The 26,965-nt window shown below is 42.8% G+C and overlaps 1 protein-coding gene across 3 annotated transcripts in view; it reads left to right on the top strand.

The window, feature by feature from the left end:
• The window catches only part of ITPR2 (inositol 1,4,5-trisphosphate receptor type 2), a 132,995-nt gene that overhangs the window by 40,377 nt on the left and 65,653 nt on the right, over positions 1-26,965 (top strand). For 2 of the 3 annotated variants that reach the window (XM_039357571.1, XM_039357572.1), the window contains 15 exons: positions 4,439-4,589; positions 9,073-9,266; positions 10,071-10,203; positions 12,390-12,447; positions 12,935-13,100; positions 15,578-15,751; positions 16,114-16,203; positions 16,709-16,834; positions 18,558-18,680; positions 19,787-19,987; positions 21,209-21,460; positions 23,348-23,473; positions 24,656-24,784; positions 26,281-26,401; positions 26,622-26,812. In XM_039357571.1, the coding sequence (XP_039213505.1) occupies positions 4,439-4,589; positions 9,073-9,266; positions 10,071-10,203; positions 12,390-12,447; positions 12,935-13,100; positions 15,578-15,751; positions 16,114-16,203; positions 16,709-16,834; positions 18,558-18,680; positions 19,787-19,987; positions 21,209-21,460; positions 23,348-23,473; positions 24,656-24,784; positions 26,281-26,401; positions 26,622-26,812 (2,235 nt within the window). The remainder of the gene's footprint in view (positions 1-4,438; positions 4,590-9,072; positions 9,267-10,070; positions 10,204-12,389; positions 12,448-12,934; positions 13,101-15,577; positions 15,752-16,113; positions 16,204-16,708; positions 16,835-18,557; positions 18,681-19,786; positions 19,988-21,208; positions 21,461-23,347; positions 23,474-24,655; positions 24,785-26,280; positions 26,402-26,621; positions 26,813-26,965) is intronic. The other variant, XM_039357570.1, reaches the window with a different exon arrangement.

Raw genomic sequence — 26,965 nt, forward strand, 5'->3', positions numbered from 1 at the left:
CGGACAGCGCAGTTGTGAGGAATGTTGGATGTTTAGGACAGGAACTACACAGAGTCCAAAAAACAACAAAACAACAAGCCAGGAAGGTTCCTATAATATCACAGCCGTCTCCTGCAGCCCTCTAAAACAGGGCTTTTCAACCAGTGGTATGGGTACCACCTGTGGTACATTGACACCTGGCAGGTGGTACGCGAGCATCCTAGAAAAGTGGTAGCGGAGGAGGGGAATGAGCTGAACCGGTGGCAGCACCGCACAAGCCTGAGCGAGAGATGGCTGGAGCTGCAGGACTGTCAGGGCTCAGCGGAAGCGCCAGGATCAGTGCCGCTTTCCAGCTGATCAGCGCTTCTTTGGGGCTGTCGGGGCTCAGTGGAAGCACCAGGATCAGCGCCAGGCTCCAGCTGGAGCTCAATGCTGATCCTGGTGCTTCTGCTGAGCCCTGAAGAAGCACCAATCAGTTGGAAAGCAGCACTGATCCTGGCATTTCTGCTGAGCCCAGAAGAAGCGCCGATCAGCTGGAATGTTGCAGCATCTCCAGGGTCTTGTGATTTACATTCAGATGCTTGGGAACTGATTCATATTTATGATGGTCACAGTGTCCCAGGGTCAAATGAAGTGACCAAAACCTGCTGCAACCACCCAGCAGACGGGGGGAATAAAAACCAAACACCCCCACCCCACCCCCGCTCCCAATCCTCAACAGAAATGCTCACAACAATGAAAACCTTGGACAGGAGGAAGTGTGCAGCCGGGCGCTGTCTTGCTCGGCTGTGGCTTGGGGGGCACTTTTTTCAGTGCCATTGTAACTTTGAACAGTCACTAAGTGAACTGTTGTAAGTCGAGGACTACCTGTACTTTATCACTTTTTTCCTTTTTTTTGTTATCAAGTTTTTGACACCTTGCTAGGCGACTGGTGGTACTCAGATGTTGCCATATCCTAAAAGTGATAAAATGGGTGAAAAGGTTGAAAAGCCCTGCTCTAAAAAGTGCAGGAGATAAACCAGTGGAACGGCTTGCCACCAGAAGTTGTGGATGCTCCAACACTGAAGGTTTTTTAAGAAGAGATTGTCCCTCTCTTTTTCGGGAGACAACTGGACTTTCTTGTTTTTTTTGCTTTGAAGACATTTCGCTTCTCATCCAAGAAGCTCCTTCAGCTCTGACTGGATGGTGGGGAGAAGGCCAGAGCCGAAGAAGTGTCTTGGATGAGAAGCAAAACGTCTTCAAAGAAAAAAACAACAAGGAAGTCTAGTTGTTTTGAAAAAGCACCTTCGGGAGAACCGTGTCCTGGATGACTGAGAATCTCCATAGACATTAAGAAGAGATTGGACAACCATTTGTCTGAAATGGTATAGGATCTCTTGCTTGGGCAGGAGGTTGGACTAGAAGACCTCCAAGGTCCCTTCCAAGTCTGTTATTCTGTTATAGTTGAGGGTCTGACTCAACTTGGTGATATTTTGGTGGCTATGGTTGGGAGAAACTGCCTTAAACCCAACAAGGCTGTCTTTCAACAATGGTAGAGATTAGGATTTTATTACATGTTATTAAGATAAGACCCAGACAACACATTGTTTATCAAGCACTTGTGAAATGTAAACATATATTAAGTGTCTAATAGAGCACCTGGTCTACTGTTATGATTACTTTTGCCTTTCAGCCCCAGTCTAGGAGCGTTTTGCAGGCTCAAGTCGCTACTGCGATAAACTATGTCTGTCGTGATTCCGTGCCAGCCTGTGTTCCCAACAGCTGAGTCCGGGGATCTGAGGAGGAGGTGGAGGAGGCATTTGGAGGGCCATCAGGGTCAGAGGGAGGCTCTGATGAATTACAAGACTCACGGTCTGATGAAGAGCCTGGGCCCTCCAGTCATGTTCCAGATCAGTAGTTCTCAACCTTTTTAATGCCGCGACCCCCAACCGGTCGCAAGTCGAGGACTACTCAACCGGTCGTAAGTTGAGGACTACTCAACTGGTGTAGCACCATTTGCAGAATGGGACTTTTGGCGGGCTCAGCAGAGCAGAGACAGCCTGGACAATTCCTATTGGCTTTTGAAAGCCAATAGAATTAGACTCTATTCAAGAGAGTCTAATCTATTGGCTTTCAAAAGCCAATAGAATAAAAGGGAGTAGCACAGCTAAGGAAAAGGGGGGGAAAATGGCGGACTGTTTTGTTTGGCGACCCTCGTGAAATGGCGTTCGACCCCAAATGCGGTCCCGACCCACAGGTTGAGAACCACTGTTCCGGATGAAGCTCAGCTGTGTGGGGAGAATGAGTCAGACTTGGAGGATTCACACCTGATGGACATGATTGATGCTCGTAGACGCAGGCAATTAGCTAGAGCAGATCAGCAGCAGTCAATACGACAACTCCAGGGGGGGAGGAGAAGACATTGAGAAGCCACGCCTTGGGACTGCTTTATAAAAAGGGAAGGTGTGGGCGGTGCTGGTTGCTGAAGGCAACCGTTTGTAAAGAACTTTCAAGGATCATGGTCTGTTTTTTGTTGTTTAAACTTCTGCTCTGCTTGCTTTTGTAACCAATTATCTGTTAGGAAAGTATTCTTTGTTTTTTGTTTTGGAGAAAAACTTACCAGGACTGTTTTGGAAATAAAAAGAGGTTGGTTTTCCCAGCCTGCTGTTTAAGAGGGGTTTGTTCTTGTGACGTAATAAGGACGGACGTAGGCTGGGACAGAACAATTTCTATCAATTTAGATTTTGCTGACAGAGAGTTAAAGGGAGACTAGTAGAGCTATTTCAAGCTATTTGGCTCTCGTCAGCTAGCCATTCCCTTCTGAGATTCGAACCTGGGCAGCTTGCATGTTAGGCAGCTGTATTAACCTCTAGGCCACAGGCTCTCCTCACTTCATAACAGTAGACCAGGTGCTCTATTAGACACTTACTATGTATCCTCCCCAGCTTCAGCTGACAGAAGTGACAGCATTCCCTAATCTTAGAAAACCACGACGTAGGAGACTTATGGTTTGTACGTAGCTACGAGAGCGACATTGCTCAACACGATCCCAGGGCCCCACTCTCTCCACTGGGTAAAATCCATAGATCTGAGTTAGTTTTTCAATATCCAGGTAGCCAGGAAGTCCTTGACTTACACACAGTTCGCTTAGTGACCATTTGAAGTTACAACAGCACTGATAAAAGTGACCATTTTCCACGCTTAAGCACCGTTGCAGCAGCCCCCTTGTTAAGATGATCAAAATGTGGGTGTTTGGCAACTGGTTTCACATCTGTGATGGTTGCAAGGTCCTGTGATCCCCCTTTGCAACATCATCATAAAGTTGAAAGGGACCTTGGAGGTCATCTAGTCCAACCCCTGCTTCTGATGAGTTCATTTAGGGACCAAAGTTACAACTGTTCTGGAAAGATTGTTTTTCACACTTACGACCGTTGCGGCATCCCCATGACCAAAATCCAGACCCTTGGCCACTGATTAATATTTATGATGGGTTGCAGTGTCCCGGGGTCACGCGATCCCCTTTTTGTGGTCTTCTGACAAGCAAAGTCAATAGATAAACCAGATTGACTTAATGACTGTGTTACTTAAGAACTGCAGTAATTCACTGAACCACTGTGGCAAAGATACAGTAGTGGCCAAAATGGTGGAAACCTTTTGGGAAAAGTGTACAGTAGAAATGCCACCTTTGGTTAAGTGTCTATCCATTTTTCTTCTAATTTCTTTATCACTGTAGCCTTGTTCACTTCATAATACTATTTTACATCGCTTTCTGGACGACCAGTCAACTCTTTGCACCATTCCTTTAGTTTTATGACGTTTTGCAAACTCACTAAATGAAAGAACACAAAAAAAACCAGCCAACTTGATAGCGATCCCATAACACACTGACAAATGTCCTCCTCTCAGCGTCAATACATGACATCAATCACTGAATCCTCCTGTGATCTGATTGGCTCCTTGCCCGAACAAGATGAGACCCGATTGGCTCTCTAAACACTCACGCTCATTGGCTACAATCAGATGAAGGAAAGCTACCTGAGATCAACTTAAGCAAATTGTGCTTCCTTTTTCTGGTTATTTGGCTATAACCTTTCATAGAATACAGTACAGATAATTGAACCAACTTTGTTGCATTACATTCTCGATTAAATTATGTTTCCATTGATATATAATTTTAGGGTACTACTCTAAAAAAAAAAAGTGGTGTTATTAGCCATCCAACCTCAAAAATACACTTTTCCCAAAAGGTTTCCACAATTTTAGCCACTACTGTAGGTCGTAAAAGGGGGGGCAGAACTCACTTAACAACTGACTCGCTTAGCGACATAAATTGTGGGCTCGGTTGCGACCGTAAGGAGAGGACTAGCTGTATTCTGGATGAGTTCTCGAGCGTAACCACATCAGTCCATTCGTCGCGAGTTTAGCGTTGGGTTCCCTTTCTTGCTTTTGATCTTCCTTGTCTCTGTTTTCATTTCTGTAGGTGGTGCACCTGGCCCGCAATCTCATATACTTTGGTTTTTATAGTTTCAGTGAACTCCTCAGACTGACCAGAACGCTACTGGCTATCCTCGATATTGTACAAGCGCCCATGTCATCCTACTTTGAAAGATTAAGCAAATTTCAGGATGGAGGTAAGGGGGGGGGGAAACGCCAGCATCCCCAGAAAATGTTTTATCGCCTATCATTTTTTATTTTTTTTTCCCCCCTTCTCTTTCAATACGTTCGCATCTGGAAAAATGCCCTGTAACGATAATGGGTGACATCTCATGTCCGATTACAAGCCGAAAATGACCAGTGAGCTCCTGCTTGGATAAAACCATTGATCTCATTTAAGGGCTTTTCGTGAAATAAGTGTATTGCTTACGAAGGAATAGGTCTATATGTGAGAGGGGAAAAAATGGCAGAACTTGGCGACTTGTTTACATGACTGGTTTGGAGGAAGGAGGAGGAGGAGGAGAAGGAGGACTGTGTGGTCCTTGGTGCGCTCTGAGCTTGGTGGGTTTCTTGCAGATGTTTCATGGCCCACTAGGTAAGATCATCAGTGCTAGAAGGGAGTAGGGCTTATGGAGAGGAGGAGAAGAAGAGGAAAAGGAGGAGGAAGAGGAGGAGGAGGAGGAGGAGAAGAAGAAGAAGAGGACTGTGGGGTCCTTGGTGCGCTCTGAGCTTGGTGGGTTTTTGCAGATGTTTCATGACCCAAACTAGATAACATCATCAGTGGTAGAAGGGAAGGGAGTTTGCAGGGAGGAGGAGGAGGAGGAGGAGGAGGAGGAGAAGAGGAGGAGGAGGACTGTGTGGTCCTTGGTGCGCTCTGAGCTTGGTGGGTTTCTTGCAGATGTTTCATGGCCCACTAGGTAAGATCATCAGTGCTAGAAGGGAGTAGGGCTTATGGAGAGGAGGAGAAGAAGAGGAAAAGGAGGAGGAAGAGGAGGAGGAGGAGGAGGAGAAGAAGAAGAGGAGGACTGTGGGGTCCTTGGTGCGCTCTGAGCTTGGTGGGTTTCTTGCAGATGTTTCATGACCCAAACTAGATAACATCATCAGTGGTAGAAGGGAAGGGAGTTTGCAGGGAGGAGGAGGAGGAGGAGGAGGAGGAGAGAGAGAGAGAGAGAAGAAGAGGAGGAGGAGGAGGGTGAGGACGACGACTGTGGGGTCCTTGGTGCTCTCTGAGCATGGCGGTTTTCTTGGAGACGTTTCATGACCCAACTAGGTAACTTCATCAGTGCTAGAAGGGGGTGGAGTTTGCAGACAGGATGAAGAGAAGGAGGAGGGGGAAGAGGAAGAGAGGAGGATGAGGACTTTAGGGTTCTTGGTGCTCTCTGAGTTGGTTGTTTTATTGCAGACATTTCATGACCCAACTAGATAACTTCATCAGTTCTAGAAGAGGTAGAGTTTGCAGTGAGGAAGAGGAGGAGGAGGACTGAGGAATCCTTGGTACTTTCTGAGCTTGATTGTTTTCTTGCAGACGTTTCCTTACCCAGCTAGATAACATCCTCAGTGCTAGAAGGGAGGGGCGTCTGCAAGGAAATGCAAATAAAATAATGTAAAAGCTAAAGAAATGATTCAGGATTGTCATTTCCAGGGAGCTATTTAAAAAAAAAAGAATGCTTCTCTAAATGAAGCTTTTTAGCTACCTCAGCTGCTTGGTAAAGTACACAAGCAGGATATAAATCTGTAAGCAAGATGTTTTGATGTATAGAAGTTTAACAATAAAGAAAGAAAACAATGAATAAAGGCATTGTCCAAACTGGGACTTCTTAAACTTTTCTGGATCACATTGCTGTAAAAAGGATTTCTTTTCAAGTCATAAGCATTTGTGGAGAGTGACTTTGTGACAATTAGGTGAAAGAAAATGAAAAGAAACTCGACATAATTGATTTAGGATGCTCTTAATCTTCTGTTACATTGTGTGTAAATCTGAATATGATGCATGCTTTTGCACATAAGGGATATTTTCCATAATGGTGTTTGCAAAGAAAAGTTAGAGAGTGGCTGCAGCAGAGCGATCAAAAGTCTGTCTGTTTTTTTTAATGTGTTTCAATAAGCTTTAATGGCAGGATTGTGGTCTTTTTTTGACTATATCCAGCGCTTTTGAAGAGCAACTTATTTTACGATCAGCTAGAGCTCAGCTGAAATGCTTGTCTTTCATTCTTTACTTTTCAGATGCTGAATAGCACTTCAGTAATTCTTGTTCTGCAAAAAATTCCAGGTTTTTTGGGAGGGAACGAGGATGATAAAAAAAAAAAGTCCCTGGTAATCACCCTAATTGCAATTTCTATTTCACTCTCGTAGATTTTTCCAACACCTGCTCTGGGTTAATTTGAAATATAATTGCCTTCCTCTCCTAATTTTTTTTTTTAAACATCTTATCTAAAACTGGAGTGCTTGTGACTTTTGCTCTTCTTGATTGATATAAACGAGATCTTCTGTCACAACCTCTTTCAACCAGTGAATCCTAAAATTAAATGGTTTTGTTTTCCTATTAAAACTCTTCCCAGCTGCATTAATTCATTGCAGTGTTTAAATAGAAAAAAATTAATTCCCCCTTAATTTAATTTCTTCTTAACTGCCAAGGGCTTTCATTTAACGCCTCTTTCTATTATTCTCACAGGAGGGATTAGCAAGGCAATCGTTTTTTGTTTGACACATTTCATTGAGTTGTGAAGCGGTTGAAGGCGTTCAATTTAGATATTGGTGTCAAAAGTAAGATTTCAGTTTCACGGGAGATACTTCAAAGAAAACTTGAAAATTGCAAAGTTTTATGAATGAGTCTCACTGAAATGACTGAGAATTGGTACTCTTTGGCCTGGCCATTATATTTAATATATTGATTCAGTCAAGGACCAGCAAAAATTTAATGAATCAAATAAATACAATACAGGTAACTCTCAACTTACAACCAGAACGGAGTCCAGAATTTATGTTGCTAAGTGAGAAATTTGTTAAGTGAATTTTGCCCTGTTTTACGACCTTGTTGTTAAGTGAATCTCTGCAGTGGTTAAATTAGTAACATAGTTGTTAAGTGAATCTAGTTTCCCTCTTGACTTTGCTTGTCAGAAGGTCGCAAAAGGGGATCACGCGACCCCGGGACACTGCGACCGTCATAAATGTGAGTCAGTTGTCAAGCATCTGAATGTAAATCACTTGACCATGGCGATGCTGCAACAGTCGTAAGTGTGAAAAAATGGTCATAAGTCACTTCTTTCAGTGCTGTTGTTACTTCGAACAGTCACTAAGCGAGCTGTTGTAAGTTGAGGACTACCTGTAATATAGCAACAACTAGCTAAGTAGTCTTTTGGTCCCAACCCCTGCTCAAGCAGAAGACTCTGTGTCCTTCCAGACAAATGATTGCCCACTCTTCTTTAAAACTCCAATGATGGGAGCAACCATAACTTCTGGAGGCAAGTTTTGCTGAGCATCACTCGATATCTCAATTATATTGAATTTGGACTGTTGCAGTTTGCATTGAGTAGCCTAGATTGTTCAGAAGATGCAGTTGGTCCATAAAATAGCAGCCTGAGGAACATTTTGTGTGGTTTGCCCATCTTGTTAGCTCTACCAAAGGAGCTACGCTGGTTATCTCCTGTAGTTCTAGATTGGAAATTAATCCAATATGACAAATCCAGTTCCCTCTGGGATTGTCCCATCCCAATCAATCAATCAATCAATCAATCAGAATAGAGTTGGAAGGGATCTTGGAGGTCTTTTAGTCCAACTCTCTGCTAAAGCAGGAGATCCTATACCAGGGTCTTTTATGACTCGTGGACTTCAATTCCCAGAATTCCTGAGCCAGCCACACTGAGGGGAAAAAGAGAGGTTTCCAAGTTGAGCCATGCTGGCTCAGGAATTCTGGGAGTTGAAGTCCACGAGTCATAAAAGAGCCAAGGTTGCCTACCCCTGCCCTAGGCTGCTTTATGACTCGTGGACTTCAACTCCCAGAATCCCTGAGCCAGCATGGCTCAGCATGGAAACCTCTCCCTTTCCCCTCAGCGTAGCTGGCTCAGGAATTCTGGGAGTTGAAGTCCACGAGTCATAAAAGAGCCAAGGCTGCCTACCCCTGGCCTATACCATTTCAGATAGGTGGCTGTCCAATCTGTTCTTAAAAGCCTCCAGTGATGAAGCGCCCACAACTTCTGGAGGCAACTTCTGTTCCACTGGTTAATTGTTCTCACTGTCAGGAAGTTTCTCCTTCGTTCCAGGTTGCTTCTCTCCTTGATTAGTTTCCATCCATTGTTTCATGTCCTGCCTTCTGATGTTTTGAAAAATAGGTTGACCTCCTCTTCAAGTCTGAAAGTACAGATCTCCCCTCACCATTTTTAACCTCTTGATCCATTAGGGAAAGTCCTTCCTAAGCTTCTTCCTCCGACTGTTAGGCGACAGGGGGCTCCTGCCTCTCTTCCAATTGTTTCCTAGGCGCCATGTCTTCTCCTCTTTTCTCAAGGCCATTCACACCTTCCGTGACAGACACTGGATGGATGTGTCCTTCCTTTCACCAGACTGCTGAGTTCAGTTCAAGGGAACTTAACTTGCTCGTGGTTCTTCTCTCATGTCAATCTCCCGATTCTCAACCTTTCTGTTGCCTGTCAAGAGTAGCCCTTGTTTTCTCTCTCTTACTTCCAGGAAACAATGTGATGCGAACCATTCATGGGGTGGGAGAGATGATGACTCAAATGGTCCTCAGTCGGGGGTCTATTTTTCCTGCCTCTTTACCTGATATTCCCCCAAGCGTCCACCGAAGCAAACAACCCAACCTTGTGGACAGCGAAGACGTCACTGTGATGGACACCAAGTTAAAAATTATCGAGATTTTACAGGTAAAAAAAAAAATCTATCCTATTACATTTTTTGAAGAAAAGGATGAAATGTAGCTTACGTAACCTTTTGGTTGGAAAAACAACAGTTTTGTATTCTCTTTTTTCCTTCTTCAGCCTTGTGAGTTAGGGAGATTTTCTGGAGCTAGAATGAGGGCAGATTAAGAAATGCAAGACAGAACAGAATAGAACAGAACAGAACAGAACAGAATAGAATAGAATAGAATAGAATATATGGAATGGAATGGAATGGAATGGAATAGAATAGAATAGAATAGAATGGAATGGAATGGAATAGAATGGAATGGAATGGAATGGAATAGAAAACAGGATAAAATAGAGTAGAGTAGAATAGGAATAGACAGTCCTCGACTTACATCCACAACTGAGCCCAACATTTCTGTTGCTAAGTGAGACATTTGTTAAGTGAGTGTTGCCCCATTTTACAACCTTTCTTGTTATAGCTGTGATGGGAGTCACTGCAGTTGTTAAGTTAGCGACCCAGTTGTTAAGTGAAACTGGCTTCCCCATTGACTTTGCTTGGCAGAAAGTCACAAAAGGGGATCACCTGGCCCCGGGACACTGCGACCGTCATAAATATGAAGCAGTTTCCAAGCATGAGCTATAAATGTTTATTGGTGACAAATGCATTGTTTCATTTTAAAATATATTTTAATGTCATAGTAGCAACTTTGATTTGTTTCCTGTTAAAATATATTTTAATGTCATAGTAGCAACTTCGATTTTTGTAAATAAGTGATCTTTGCATGCGGCTGAGAAATAGGCTCAAAAGTCTGTGTCGTACAGTTTATTCTTAGCGTCCGCCTTGACTATCGAATATCCTACCTGCTGTCTATTTACAAGAAGGAATTTGGGAAGAACAATGAAAACATTGACAATTCCACAACGCCGCCCCCCGACTCACCAACTATCACCTCAGGTAAACCAGAATAAATCAAGGTAACCATGACTTCTTTCAAATGAGAGCCGTCCTCAAGGCATCTGTAGGAAACCCAGCGACAAAAGCAGCATCACAGCGATGTGGTCCAAGGTCCGTCCTGATGTCACATGCAGGAATGCAAAATGCTTGTGGTGCAAAAATGGCTTTTGTGGTTGTGACGCAATCTTAGGCTGCATCCACAGAGGGACGGCATCAAATCACATGGAGGTGATAGTACAGGCAGTCTTTGACTTACAATGGCTCGTTTAGTGACTGTTCAAAGTTATAATGGCACCGGAAAAAGTGACGGATGACCGTTTTTCACACTTACGACCGCTGCAGCCACGCCCAGGGTCATGTGATCAAAATTCAGACAGCTGGCAACTGACTCATATTTATGACCGTTGACAGTGTCCCGGGGTCACGTGATCCTCTTTTGCGACCTTCCGAGAAGCAACGTCAACGGGGAAGTCAGATTGAGTTAACAACCGTGTTACTAACTTCACAGCTGCCGTCATTTCACTTAGCAACAGGTTGTAAAATGGGGGCAAAAGTCACTTAATAAATGTCTCACTTGACAACCTAAATGTTGGGCTCGGTTGTGGTCGTAAGTCAGGACTGCCTGTACCGCTCTATACTGTATCAAAGAGGTCACATTTGGAATAGGGCACCCGGTTTTGGTCGCCACAATGTAAAAAAGATGCTGAGATTCTAGAAAGAGTGCAGAGAAGAGCAACAAAGATGATCAGGGGACTGGAGGCTAAAATGTATAAAAAATGGTTGCAGGAATTGAGAATGTCTAGTCCAGGGGTGGGGAACCTTGGCTCTTTTATGACTCGTGGACTTCAACTCCCAGAATTCCTGAGCCAGCATGGCTCAGCTTGAAACCTCTCCCTTTCCCCTCAGCATGGCTGGCTCAGGGATTCTGGGAGTTGAAGTCCACGAATCACAAAAGAGCCAAGATTGCCTACCCCTGGTCTAGTTTAATGAAAATAAGGACTAGGAGTGACGTGATAGCATCTTCCAATAGTGGTCGAGCTGTCGCAGGGAAAAGGATGACATTTTTTATCTCCATAGCACTGGAGGCAGGACCAGAAGCATCTGGTGGATGTTGGTCAGGAGGAGATTCCACCTGGATCTAAGGAGGAATTTCCTGATAGAACAATTAATCAGTGAAACAGCCTGCCTCCCAGAGTTATGGGTGCTCCATCGCTGGAGCTTTTTAAGAAAAGATTGGACAACCATTTGTCCGAGATCGTATAAAAACTCTTGTCTTTGGCAGAAAATTGGATTAGAAGACCTTCAAGGTCCCTTTCCAGGCTTATGATTCTATGATTTTATGTATCATTACTTGTGTGCGGTCCCAAAAATGCAAAGTACACGCAAGTTAGCTTTCATTCTTGGGCAGTACGTTTAAGCAACATTATCGTGTTGCGTGTGGAATGTGCCTAGCCCTTAAATTGAGATGGTAGGTATTATCTTGGGGGGAACTAAAGGGAATGTTGGAGGAACAAGTGGCAAATAAGTGATGTATGAGTAGCCATGCCATCATGTGTGAATATCAACTCATAAAAATGTAGCCTGTGAATTATAAGATTGGACAGCCACTTGTCTGAAATGGTATAGGGCAGTGGTGGCGAACCTATGGCACGGGTACCAGAGGTGGCACGCAGAGCCCTCTCTGTGGGCATGTGCGCCATCGCCCCAGTCCTAGGCCTTCAGCTGGGCTTTATAAAACCTTTTTGCTTTAGGCCTCTGCCGCCATGTGCAAAAAAAAAAAAAAGGTTCAATCAGTCAATTTCAACTTCTCGTGGGAAAAAAAAAGATCTTGCAAAGTTAGAATTGATTGATTGAACTTTTTAGTCCCCCCCAGTCTGCCGTTACCATCACAGCCACGCCCACCCAATGGGCACACCCAGCCAATGGGCCATACCCACCCAGCACCCGACGATGCATAAGTGGGTTTTGGGTTGCCGTTTGGGCACTCAGTCTCTAAAAGGTTCGCCATCACTGGTATAGGGCTTCCTGCCTGAGCAGGGGGTTGGACTAGAAGACCTCTAAGATCCCTTCCAACTCTGTTGTTCTAATTCACACCAGTTGCCACTGATCAGTTCTTTGTAGCAAAAAACTAGGAAAGGAGGAAGATGTTTTTCGTAGTGTTGACTCTACGCTGTCTTCTATTGTAGCAGCTGTCCCTGAGATAGATGAAATTGCTGCAGAAGCAGAAACCATGTTTGCTGGCAGGTAAGCTCATGTCTTTGGCCTGCTGTTTTTGCTTGACCAATTGCTTCCCACTCTCTCGCTCTAATAGGCCTAATTAATATTTTTAATTCATCTTTATATTTCCTCTGGACAGCCTAACAATACGTTCCCGTTTCTCTGTGGTGGAATTCTTAATTTTCAGAACGTTTTGCAAAGTCCTAAGGACTTTTAGTAAGCACTGATGGGCAGCACTGATGATGTTACCTAGTTGGGTCGTGAAATGTCTGCAAGAAAACTAGCAAGCTCAGAGAGCACCAAAGACCCCCTCATTTCAACCCTGAGCTACAAACAGATGGATTTCCTGGTTTTTCCTTATTCCTTGTTTTGACAAGAATCTCTTCCTCCACTTTTGAGTGAGGCACAAGTGATCCCCCTGATAGAAGGAACGAACCCTCTGTTCAGAATGCCCCATCTAAAGAGGCTTAACGTCGCATGCGTTGCTATCACTAGATTCTCTCTTTTTATGCAGGAAGGAAAAGAACGCCGTGCAACTGGACGACGAAGGGGGCAGGACGTTTCTGCGAGTCCTGATTCATCTTATAATGCACGATTACCCTCCTTTGCTCTCAGGAGCCCTGCAACTCTTGTTTAAGCACTTCAGTCAGAGAGCAGAAGTGCTGCAAGCATTTAAGCAGGTACATCCCACCAGAATGTTGGTTTAAAGCAACGGTTCTCAACCTGTGGGTCGGAACCTCATTTGGGGTCGAACGACCATTTCACGGGGGTCGCCAAACAACGCAGTCCGCCATTTTTTCCCCCCTTTTCCTTAGCTGTGCTACTCCCTTTTATTCTATTGGCTTTTGAAAGCCAATAGAATAGACTCTCTTGAATAGAGTCTAATTCTATTGGCTTTCAAAAGCCAATAGGAATTGTCCAGGCTGTCTCTGCCCTGCTGAGCCCGCCAAAAGTCCCATTCTGCAAACGGTGCTGCACCAGTTGAGTAGTCCTCGACTTACGACCGGTTGAGTACTCCTTGACTTACGACCGGTTGGGGGTCGCGGCATTAAAAAGGTTGAGAACCACTGGTTTAAAGGGAGAGGGGAAATTTCTCTCGTCCAATCGTGTCCATCTTTAGGAGGTGGTCCTCATCTCCGTTTCTTAGCCGAGGGAGCCAGCATTGTCCAACGACATTTTCCATAGTCATGCGGCTGGCATGACTAAACCCTGACGTGCGTGAAATGCTATTACTTTCCCACCAAAGTGGTACCTATTTATCTTCTTGTGCTTGCGTGCTTTCGAACTGCTAAGTGGGCAGAAGCTGGAGCAAGGAACGGGAGCTCACCCTATCGTGCGCCCTCGGGACTTGAACCCAGTCTGTCAGTTCTCCATCTGACAAGCTCAGCGTCTTAACCGCCGAGCCATCGTGCCCCCCCCCTAAATGTTGGTTTAGCACACTGCATCAACCTATCCTTCAGTTGTTACAGGAGATAAATGTCTGCAAGCGTGCTTTATGGTGATACTGTAAGATTTGTGCAGTTCCTTTACATGGTGAGTCAAAGCTGCTGTTTTGGGTCAGGTTAGAATGTTCCTTTTCTGTGGAGAAAAAACAGAGCATTATAATATTCCCATTTTGAATGCTATTTCTTCTGAATCTGTATAAGCATTTGTCTACGACAAGTAACACAGTCTTCAACAGTCAAGGAACACTTTCACTGTATAGGGCAGTGTTTCCCAAACTTGACAATTTTAAGGCATGAGGACTTCAACTCGTAGAATTCCACAGCCAGCAACGCTGGCTGTGGAATTCTGAGAGTTGAAGTCCACATGCCTTAAAATTGTCAAGTTTGGGAAACACTGGTATAGGGCATGGGTAGGCAACCTTGGCTCTTTTATGACTCGTGGACTTCAACTCCCAGAATTCCTGAGCCAGCCATGCTGAGGGGAAAGGGAAAGATTTCCAAGCTGAGCCATGCTGGCTCAGGGATTCTGGGAGTTGAAGTCCACAAGTCATAAAGCGGCCTAGGCCTAGGTAGGCAACCTTGGCTCTTTTATGACTCATGGACTTCAACTCCCAGAAATCCTGAGCCAGCCATGCTGAGGGGAAAGGGAGAGGTTTCCAAGCTGAGCCATGCTGGCTCAGGAATTCTGGGAGTTGAAGCCCACAAGTTATAAAAGAGCCAAGGTTGCCTATCCCTGGTATAGGTAGTGCTTGACTTACAACAGTTCATTTAGTGACCGTTCAAAGTTACAACGGCATTGAAAAAAGTGACTTATGACCATTTTTCACACTTACGACCATTCCAGCATTCCCCCATGGTCTGGTGATTAAAATTGGCAACTGATTCATATTTACGACGGTTGTAATGTCCCGGGATCATGTGATCCCCTTTTGCTACCTTCTGACCAGCAAAGGCAGGGGGGAAAACAGATCCACTTAGCAACCATGTTACTAACTTAACAACTGAAGTGATTCACTTAACAACTGTGGCAAGAAAGGTTGTAAAAAATGGGGGCAAAATTCACTTAAGAAATGTTTCACTTAGCAAAGCGAAATGTTGCTCAATTGTGGTCATAAGTCAAGGATTATTTTACATCAATTTCTATAGAACTTCAGGGCTGATGTAGATATTAAGTTTCAAAACTGGAGTGACCCCAACTTCGTTAATAATTTTAGTAAGCCAAAAAGCCTCTCAGTCAGTTTTGCCTATGATAACAATATAGAAACTGAGAGTGAAAATCTTTTGAAGATACTGGAAGCCTCTTGTCAGAAAATGAATAATGTACATGTGATTACAGTTACATGTACACACTTACACATTCCCTGGAAAACATTTCCAAATGTTCAAGAAGAGATTTGGATGCTTATCAGCAAATGAATACAAGGAAAGCAGCCTAGAATTTCTTTATTCACCAAAAGCAGGAGAAGAAAACAAAATACTGTTTTTTTTTATTTTGTTATGCTTATCAGTGTCTAAAAATGTAAAAGAGTGTGGATATGAAACCATTTGTACTTTATTTATTTTTCCAGATGTGTAAAAAGTAATTTTTTCCGAGCGTTTTTCAAAAGCGCCGTTTGCTAACACGACATCACAAGCAGATGAACAGACCTTTGGGGTAAATTGTCTTACATTTGATGCAGTGAAGCTTTTGTTGAATTCTGAATATTTTACAGGTCCAATTGCTGGTGTCTAACCAAGACGTGGACAGTTACAAGCAAATTAAAGCTGACCTTGACCAGCTAAGACTGACTGTGGAAAAATCAGAACTTTGGGTCCAAAAAAGCAGTAATTATGAAAATGGTGTATTGGGTGAAAATCAAACAAAAGGAAGCGATGAACCTATAGAAGTGAGTTTTTTTTAGCTTTGATCCTCTACATCACTTCCTACTTTCATTTTCCTAGGCTTTGACAGTTTTGCAAGGTTTGTTATGTTTTTGTTATTATTATTATCTTACATTTATTATAACTACCATTCTAGACAAATCTCTTCTCTTCTCTTCTCTTCTCTTCTCTTCTCTTCTCTTCTCTTCTCTTCTCTTCTCTTCTCTTCTCTTCTCTTCTCTTCTCTCTGGCTAACAACAGTTCACAAAGACATATAAAATAAAACCTGAGATGCAAATACAGCCTTAGTTAATAATCATAGCACAAGTAACTGCTTTACGTGACAGCAATTTAAATTTTGCCTTTTGACTCTTCCTTGAAATTACAGGATTCAAGCATGTTAAGTCCAGTCCAGGATGGGAGTAAGAAACCTCAGATCGATACCAATAAGAGTAACAACTATAATATAGTTATGGAGGTATGTTGAAATATTACAGTAAAATTGTACATTTTTTTAGTAAAATGAAAACAGACGAGGAGATCCAAACTCACTGGTAGCCTCACACTGCAGTGAACAAGGACATACGTTCAATTTCGCAGTTACTAAGATTGTTGGCTGAGCAGGTACAAAAATAGCCAGGGAAACATTTGAAGCCTGGGAAATCAGGGAGTGCTGATTTACCACCGGCTGATCAAGTAGGAGCTGAGGGCTTGGCAGCACAAGGAAACAACAGCCAATTGCCAGCCCTCAACACACCAATAGGAAGGCACTACATAAATACAACTCACAGAATAGCCCAAAGCTCATGTTTTAGTAGAGAGAAATCTCTTGAAGTTGGGCTCCAGCACGGGTCCGAAAGCTCGGCCGATTGAACCTCTGGTCCTAGTGAACAACTAGATTGGATCTTATCCCAGGACATGTATGTTTACCTTCATTTATGAAAAAAAAAGATGTCTAATATGTATTACTTTTTAATCCACAGATTTTGATCCGATTACGGGGGCTCTGCATTCAAAATAAAAAATGTCGAAATCAGCAGCAGCGCTTGCTGAAAAATATGGGAGCCCACAGCGTTGTGTTGGATCTTCTTCAAATCCCCTACGAGAAGGTAAGGGTGGGATATATTAATGTAAATAATTAAATTATTATAATTAAGGGAGGTTATTTTCACTTTCAAACTCTTACCATCATGAAGCAAAAATCGAAATGTGGGGTTTTCAGTTTGGGCTGTTAATGGACATGGATTAGCTGGACATCTGCAGATAATCCTCGACTTACGACCATAATTGAGCCTAAAATATCCGTTGCTAAGCAAAACAGTTCTTAAGTGCATTTTGCCCCGTTTTGCGACCTACCTTGCCACAGTTGTTAAGTGAATCACTGCAGTCGTTAAATTGGTAACCCGGTGAATCTGGATAAGTTAAGTGAATCTGGATTCCCCTTTGATTTTGTTTGTCGGAAAGTCGCAAAAGGGGATCACGTGACCCCCGGGACACGGCAGCCGTCATATGTACATGCCAGTTGCCAAGCGTCTGAATTTTGATCACGTGACCGCGGGATGCCTGAATGGTTGTAAATGTGAAAAATGGTCATAAGTCCCTTTTTTTCAGTGCCGTTATAATTTTGAACGCTCACTAAACGGACGGTTGTAAATCGTGGACTGCTCGCAGACAAAAGATTTGCAGAGTGGTAAAATAAATTATTAAGACACTGGCCTGGCTTTTTTTTTTTTTTTTTGCAGAAATGAAATGAAATTTTCTCAAGTTGCTCATTATTTTAGAAAAGTGTCTTTCATCTAGCATGCAAGATGAAATGTAAAGTTGCTTTGAGAACATACAGTAGTGGCCAAAATGGTGGAAACCTTTTGGGAAAAGTGTCCAGTAAAAATGCCACCTTTGGTTAAGTTTCCACCCATTTTCCTTCTAATTTCTTTATAACTGTAGCCTTGTTCACTTAATAAATACTATTTTACATTGCTTTCTGGGCGACCAGTCAACTCTTTGCACCATTACTTTAATTTTATTACGTTTTACAAGCTCACTAAATGAAAGAACACAAAAGAAACCCCAATCAACTTGATAGCCATCATATAACACACTGACAAATGTCCTCCTCTCAGCTTCAATATAGGACATCGATCACTGAATCCTACTGTGATCTGATTGGCTCATTGCCAAAACAAGATGACACCTGATTGGCTCTCTAAGCACTCACACTCATTGGCTACAGTCAGATGAAGGAAAGCTACCTGATATCAACCTAAGCAAGTTGTGCTTCCTTTTTCTGGTTATTTGGCTATAACTTTTCATAGAATACAGTACAGATAATTGAACAAACTATGTTGCATTACATTCTTGATTAAATTATCTTTCCATTAATATATGGTTTTATGGTACTACTCCCAAAAAAAGTGGTGTTGTTAGCCATCCAACTTCAAAAATACACTTTTCCCAAAAGGTTTCCACAATTTTGGCCACTACTGTAGTTGTAATAGTGTTTTATTTGGAACTATTTTAGTAACTATGCTCTTAATTATTTTTGGACTCAATTTATTAATGTTTTACTCTGACAAACATGCACATATATCTACATGAATGAAATACTTAGTTTATTCAATGTCTTGCTTGTGCCTGGTCTCAGGGATGTAATAAATTTGAATTGAACATACACGCGAATCAAACAAACATGGATTGTTTGCCGTGGACTCTGCCAGTGTTGACTGACTACCAAACACGTAATGTGTTAGAGTTCACCTCTGCCAATATTAACGTCTAATTTTTTTTGCTTTTTGTTGGTTCACCTCACAACTGAAATAATGACTGCGACTGAAGACTGACCAAAAGATGAATGAAATTATGACCTTAGCTCACCTCTTTCTTCAGAACTTCTGTCGTGGCAACCCTCAGAATCAAATCCTTCTTCATAAACACCTCAACCTATTCTTAACCCCTGGGGTGAGTGTTTAATTACGGATGAGTTTCTCACTGGAAGGGACGGTATTTGTATCCCAAAAGATTGCATGATTCTGCACATGAAAATTCAAGGCTATGAAGGGGCCTTGGTGCTGTCTGAGCTTGGCTGATTTCTTGAAGTTGCTTCATTACCATACTAGGTAACATCATCAGTACTAACACAGTGCTGCACTGGTGATGTTATCTAGTTTGAGTCATGAAACATCTGCAAGAAAGCAACCAAGCTCAGAGAGCACCAAGGACCCCATAGTCATTCTCCTCCTCCTCCTCCTCTTCCTCCTCCTCCTCCTCCTCCTCCTCCTCTCCACAAACCCTACTCCCTTCTAGCACTGATGATGTTACCTAGTTTGGTAATGAAACGTCTGCAAGAAAACAGTCAAGCTCAGAGAGCACCAAGGACCACATAGTCTTTCTCCTCCTCCTCTCCGCAAACTCCCTTCCCTTCTACCACTGATGATGTTATCTAGTTTGGGTCATGAAACATCTGCAAGAAAGCAACCAAGCTCAGAGAGCACCAAGGATCCCACAGCTGCCCTCCTCCTCCTCCTCCTCCTCCTCCTCCTCCTCCTCCTCCTCCTCCTCCTCCTCCTCCTCCTCCTCCTCCTCCTCCTCCTCCTTTTCACAAGCCCCCCTCTAGCAGTGGTGGTGTTATCTAGTTTGGGTCATGAAACATCTGCAAGAAAACAACCAACCTCAGAGAGCACCAAGGACCCCTTGTTTCAATCCTGAGCTACAAATATTCTCCTTTATTGGTATTCGGGGCTATTTTTTCTTATTTGAAAGATTAGGATAGAACAGTAGGCCTCCTTTCTTAACTCCTATTTGGCGATGTTGTCCCACCGCTGTGACGATTCTCTATTGATCAGTTTCGATTCAACCTCTTCAAGGCCCGAATTTTTAGTCTGATTTAAAATATGGAGAATTTTAAACAAGACTAAATTCTGGCCTTGAAGAATAAAATGCGAGGGAGAGAGAGAGAGAAGTTATCCGACGTGGGATTAGCGTTCTTCCTGTTAGTCAATGTTACATGTAAATTACCACTCACATTATCGTGCAATCTTTTTTTTTCTTCTCCATTTTTAAATCAGCTTCTGGAGGCTGAAACCATGCGGCACATATTCACCAACAATTACCATCTGTGCAATGAGATTAGCGAGCGGGCGGTGCAGCATTTTGTCCACTGCATAGAAACGCACGGCCGCCATGTTGAATATCTGCGTTTTTTGCACACCATTGTCAAGGCCGATGGGAAATACGTCAAGAAGTGCCAGGATATGGTTATGACAGAGGTAGGTTAAGGGAGAATAGCTTGACTCCCTCTTTTTTGTGGCAGCCCCTGAGATACTAGAACACTGCTATCATGTCCCCCCTCATCCTTCTCTTCATTAGACTAGACATACCCCATTCCAGCAACCTTTCCTTATATGTTTTAGCCTCCAGACCTCTAATCATCTTTGTTGCTCTTCTCTGTACTCTTTCTAGAGTCTCAGCATCTTTTTTACATTGTGGTGACCAAAACTGGATGCAGTATTCCAAGTGTGGCCTTACCAAGGCATTGTAAAGTGCTATTAACACTTCACATGATCTTGATTCTGTCCTTCTGTTAATGCAGCCCAGCACTATGTTGGCTTTTTTGGCAGCTGCAGCATACGGTTGGCTCCTATTTAAGGGATCGTCCACTAGGATTCTGAGATCCCTTTCACAGTTACTACTATTGAGCAAGGAACCACCTATACTATACCTGTGCATTTGGTTTTTCTTGCCTAAATGTAGAAACTTGCTTTTTTCCCCATCGAATTTCATTTTGTTAGATAGCGCCCTATGTTCAAGTCTGTCCAGATCCTCCTGTATCCTAAGCCTGTCTTCTGGAGTGTTGGCTATTCCTGCCAGCTTGGTGTTGCCTGCAAATTTTATGAGTTCCCCATCTATTCCCTCCGATTTTAAAGAAGAGATTGGACAGCCATCTGTCTGTATTAGTATGGGGTCTGTCTGCTGCTCAAGCAGGGGATTGAACTATGACAGTGGTGGTGAACCTATGGCCGGGTGCCAGAGGCGACACTCAGAGCCCTCACTGTGGGCACGCAAGCCATCGCCCCAATCCTAGGCCTTCAGCTGGGTTTTATAAAACCTTTTCGCTTTAGGCCTCCGCCGCCGTGTGCAAAAAAAAAAAAAAAAAAAGATTCAATCAATCAGTCAATTTTAACTTCTCGCGGGGAAAAAACAAGATCTTGCAAAGTTGGAATTGATTGATTGAACTTTTTAGTCCCACCCAGTCTGCCGTTACCACCAAAGCCACGCCCACCCAATGAGCCACACCCCCAATTGGCCACACCCAGCCAATGGGCCACACCCACCCGGCACCCGACGATACATAAGTGGGTTTTGGGTTGCAGTTTGGGCACTCGGTCTCTAAAAGATTTGCCATCACTGAACTAGGAGACCTCTAAAGTCCTTTCCATCTTTGTTATTCTGTTACTCCGGATGAGAAATAATTCCAGGTCTCCTTTCAGCTGGTCAATGGAGGTGAAGATGTCTTGGTGTTCTACAATGACAGAGCGTCTTTCCCAGCCCTCCTTCAAATGATGTGCTCGGAGCGAGACCGCGTAGACGAGAGTGGACCTCTGGTTTACCACATCACCCTGGTGGAACTGTTGGCAGCCTGCACAGAAGGCAAAAACGTCTACACTGAGATCAAATGCAATTCTCTCCTTCCTTTGGATGACATCGTGCGAGTGGTGACGCATGATGACTGCATACCTGAGGTAGGTTGAACGCGGCTGCGATGGTCTTGAAATAAGGTGGCCTTTTGATATCGGACGTTGCTGAGGTAACCCGAGTTTTATCTGAGCCCGTCTTTAGACTACAGAAACAGAACAAACAAACAAAAATGAATAAGAAGATGAATCTTGATTGCACGTTGAGCAGTCATGCCAAAAATAGGCCTTCTGCTTTGTTGATTTAACTCTTACAGCAGTTACAGCGAAAGAGTTAAATCAAGAAAATAATAATAGCACTTAGCAACAACAATTGCACTTAGACTTATATACCGCTTCACAGATAGATAGATAGGGAGAGAGAGAGAGAGAGAGAGATGATGGATAGATAGATATAGATAGGGATAGATAGATAGATAGATAGATAGATAGATAGATAGAGAGAGAGAGAGAGATAGATAGATAGATAGATAGATAGATAGATAGATAGATAGATAATGGATAGATAGATAGATGATGGATAGATAGATGGATAGCAATAGCAATAAGACATATACCGCTTCACAGATAGATAGATAGATAGATAGATAGATATGATAGATAGATAGATATAAATAGGGATAGATAGACAGACAGACAGACAGACAGACAGATAGATAGATAGATAGATGATGGATAGATAGATAGAAGATGGATAGATAGATGGATAGCAATAGCAATAAGACTTATATACTACTTCACAGTGCTTTACAGCCCTCTCTAAGCGGTTTACAGAGTTAGCATGTTGCCCCCAACAATCTGGATCCTCATTTTACTGACCTCAGAAGGATGGAAGGCTGAGTCAGCCTTGAGCCCTGTCAGGATCGAACTGCTGGCAGTGAGCAGAGTCAGCCTGCAATGCTGCATTCTAACCACTGCGCCCCCACAGCTAGAATAGAAATAGAAATAGCACTTAGACTTATATACCACTTCACAGTGCTTTACAGCCCTCTCTAAGCAATTTACAATGACAGCATATTGCCCACAACAATCTGGGTCCTCATTTCAGGATGGAAGGCTGCTGAGTCAACCTTGAGCTAGCCAGGATCGAACTGCTGGCAGTGGGCAGAGTTAGCCTGCAATACTGCATTCTAACCACTGGGCCACCACGGAACTTTAATTAAGCCATTAATTAAAGCAATAAAACTGATCTCCCCTAAAATGGTAACATGGTTTGGAAACTGGGGTAGGAAAAGTCACAAAAAACAATGGTTTGCCATTTAAATGAAGATGGTGTGTCAGTGGTTCTCAACCTTTTCTTCACCATGGACCCCTTTAAATACCTTTTGTGGTCATGGACCATGGCCATGGATCACCAAGACTTAACTCAAGATATAAATCATAACATTTCTTCAAGCCGTCACAGATTCCCTGTGATGGCATTGCGGCCCCCGAGGGGTCCACGGACCACATTTTGAGAACTACTGTGGTATGTCATTCTTCGTCCTTACTAATTGCACCCATCTTGAATAATCCTGTTATTATTAGGGGCCGTAGTGGCACAGTGGTTAGAATGCAGTATTGCAGGCTAACTCTACCGACTGCCAGGAGTTCGATCCTGACCAGCTCAAGGTTGACTCAGCCTTCCATCCTTCCTTCCGAGATTGGTAAAACGAGGACTCAGATTGTTGGGGGGGGGGCAATAGGTTGATTCTGTAAACTGCTTAGAGAGGACTGTAAAGCGGTACATAAGTCTAAGTGCTATTGCTCTGGCTATTACTAAAAAGAAGACAAATTATTATCCCCAAGTAATAAAGGTTTGAAAGGGAAGCATTGTCTTAGATTCTGTAACTGTAGCACAAAACTTTGCTGAATGGTTGCGATATATCTGTCAGTGGGAAAATCCAGTGGCCGTGCTTCTCTTTTGCATCAATGAAAATTTCTTTGAACTTCCAGATCAAGATTGCATATGTCAACTTTGTCAATCACTGCTACGTGGACACTGAAGTGGAAATGAAGGAAATCTACACCAGCAACCACATCTGGAAGCTGTTTGAGAATTTTCTGGTTGACATGGCAAGGGTAAGCCTTTGGATGTCTTTCAGAAATCTGATTAAGTGGGTTTTTTTTGTTTTTTGTTTAATATTTAAACTTACCTTGCTATCTAGCTAAATAGAAAGAGAACTTTCTTTGGAATTGAAGTCCACACATCTTTAACGATGCGGAGGTTGGAAAACACTAGAATTAAGTCATGCAAGTGTTCTTCAAACCAAGAATTGAACTTGATATTAAAAATGATTTTAAAATAGATGGATGGATGGATGGATGGATGGATAGATAGATAGATAGATAGATAGATAGATAGATAGATAGATGAGATAGATAGAGATGGAGATAGATAGATAGATAGATAGATAGATAGAGAGAGAGAGAGAGAGAGAGAGAGAGAGAGAGAGAGAGAGATGAGATAGAGAGATGGATATAAATAGATGATAGACAGACAGACACATAGATGATAGATAGGGAGATAGATAGATAGGGATAGAGAGACAGAGATATAGATAGGTAGGTAGATAGGTAGGTAGGTAGACAGATAGATAGATAGATAGATAGATAGATAGATAGATAGATAGATAGATAGATAGATGATAGATTGATAGATAGAGACAGACAGACAGACGCAGACAGATAGATAAGATGATAGAGATAGAGAGATGAGATAGATAGATAGATGAGATAGAGATGGATATAAATAGAATATACATACACACACACACACATATGGATAGATAGATAGATAGATAGATAGATAGATAGATAGATAGATAGATAGATAGATAGATAGATAGATATAGATGAGATAGAGATGGATAAAAATAGATGATAGGTAGATGATAGGTAGATGATAGATAGATAGATAGATAGATAGATAGATAGATAGATAGATAGATAGAGATAGATGAGATAGAGATGGATAAAAATAGATGATAGGTAGATGATAGGTAGATGATAGATAGATAGATAGATAGATAGATAGATAGATAGATAGATAGATAGATAGATAGATAGATAGAAAGATGGATGGAGGGAAGGAAAGCTTTACATTCTTTAAGCCCTTAAAAAAAGGAAAATAGGAAAACCCCTAGAATTCTACTGACTATTGTCATGTCTGCTGCACTATGTTTCTGACTTAAAACCTGATGAACGAATGGAGTGTTGTATCTTTTTTTGATTCTTCATATCGTCACTTTTTTCCACAAATAGGTTTGTAACACCAATACAGACAGGAAACATGCTGATTTATCTCTCGAAAAATATGTCACCGAGCCAGTAATGAGTATAGTCAGCGGCTTTTTCAGTTCTCCGTTTTCAGACAACAGCACAAGCCTCCAGGTAAGAAGCTGGCGACAGAGACAACTAGCCGTGATGCCACATCATAGAGCAGTGGTTCTCAATCTTTCTAATGCCGTGACCCCATAATACAGTTCCCCATGTTGTGGTGACCCCAACCACTTATACATCACCGGGTGCCAGGGGCGTGGCCAAAGAAAAGGGGAAAAAATGGCGGACAGCCTTGTTTGGCGACCCCCGTAAAATGGTCGTTCGACCCCAAATGGGGTCCCGACCCACAGGTTGAGAACCACTGTCATAGAGGCATTTGTGCCAAGTCGTGTTTATGTAACGTTTAACTAAAACTTCCCTCACAAAAATGCTTTTTCAGTACGAAGGAATAGCTCAAAGGCCACACACCACAATACATTTAGAGCCTTTCTGCATTTTGTGGTGCCTGGAGTACTTACAACAGTTACGCTTATAACAATTACAAGTACTGCACAGTGCAGAAGATGGGTAGTCCTTGACTTACAACCGTTCATTTAGTGACCATTCAAAGGCACTGAAAAACGTGACTTATGACCGTTTCTCACAGTTAAGATTTTTGTAGCCTCCGCATGATCACATAATCAAAGTTCAGATGCTTGGCAACTGGTTCGTACTTACGACCGTTGCTGTGTTGTACCAAGGCTCCCCTTTTGTGACCTTTTGTCAATGGGGAAGACAGATTCACTTAACAACCGGATTACTCACTTAAGAACTGCTTTAAAAAACTGTGGCAAGAAAGGTCGTACAATGAGGCAACGCTCAACAAACGTCTCATTTAACCACAGCAATTTTCGGCGCGATTGTGGTTATAAGTGGAGGACTGTCTGTTGGCGTCGTTTACCCAAAAGCTTAAAAAAAAAAAAAAAAAAAGCCAAGCTTGCATATCTTAATTCCTGATCTGGAATTCCTAGCACAAAGCTCTAATGCAGTGGTTCTCAACCTGTGGGTTGGGACCCCATTTGGGGTCGAATGATCATTTCACGGGGGTCGCCAAACAACGCAGTCCGCCATTTTTTTCCCCCTTTTCCTTAGCTGTGCTACTCCCTTTTATTCTATTGGCTTTTGAAAGCCAATAGAATAGAGTCTCTTGAATAAAGTCTAATTCTATTGGCTTTCCAAAACCAATAGGAATTGTCCAGGCTGTCTCTGCCCTGCTGAGCCCGCCAAAAGTCCCATTCTGCAAACGGTGCTGCACCAGTTGAGTAGTCCTTGATTTACAACCGGCTGAGTAGTCCTCGACTTACGACCGGTTGGGGGTCGCGGCATTAAAAAGGTTGAGAACCACTGCTCTAATGGAAAAAAAATTAAAACAAGTTGTCACCCTTGGTTGTGTTAAAAGGCAGTTCAGTAAGAGCCACTTGAAAAGGACGTATACGAAAATCCTTTGCAAACAGAGGAATATTTACAAGTGTGAAATAAATTGTAACACACGTATTTGTGTCTCATTTCCTGAGCGGGCAAATGTGCTGCTGTGGGAATGACTGTATTCCTTGTGTTGCTTCCTTTAGACACACCAGCCTGTTTTCATCCAGCTGCTGCAATCTGCCTTCAGAATTTACAACTGTACTTGGCCAAACCCAGCTCAAAAGTCTTCAGTGGAATCTTGCATCAAAACATTAGCTGAAGTCGGTGGGTAATTGCGAGTGTTCTTTTTTAATTCTTCCTTTCAGGAATCGGGTGGAATCTTCATTAAATTAGTTTAATGAAGAGAAGGACAAGGGGGGACATGATAGCAGTCTCAGGGGCTGCCACAAAGAAGAGGGAGTCAAGCTATTCTCCAAAGCATATTTATTATAGGCACAGGCATGTGTGTATGTACTGATACATTTTTAACGATGTTTTTCCAAAGCCAAGAACCGTGGCATTGCGATCCCAGTGGACCTGGATAGCCAAGTGAATACGTTGTTCATGAAGAGTCACACCAACATGATCCAAAGAGCAGCCATGGGTTGGCGGATGTCTGCTCGTAGCGGCCCCCGCTTTAAAGAACCCCTTGGGGGACCTTCGTGGGATTATAGGAACATCATTGAGAAGTTACAGGTATGCTATAAAATAGAGAGTCCAAATGCTCATTTAAAGCAGCATCTGGATAAGGGGAGTCCAAAATCGGCAACTTTTAAGACCTGTGGACTTCAACTCCCAGAATTCCCCAGCCAGCAATGGCTAACTAGAGAATTCTGGGAATTAAAATCT

This window comes from Crotalus tigris, unplaced genomic scaffold (assembly GCF_016545835.1).
Source record: "Crotalus tigris isolate CLP2741 ecotype Arizona unplaced genomic scaffold, ASM1654583v1 scf7180000018925.3142382, whole genome shotgun sequence".
Lineage (NCBI taxonomy): Eukaryota > Metazoa > Chordata > Lepidosauria > Squamata > Viperidae > Crotalus > Crotalus tigris.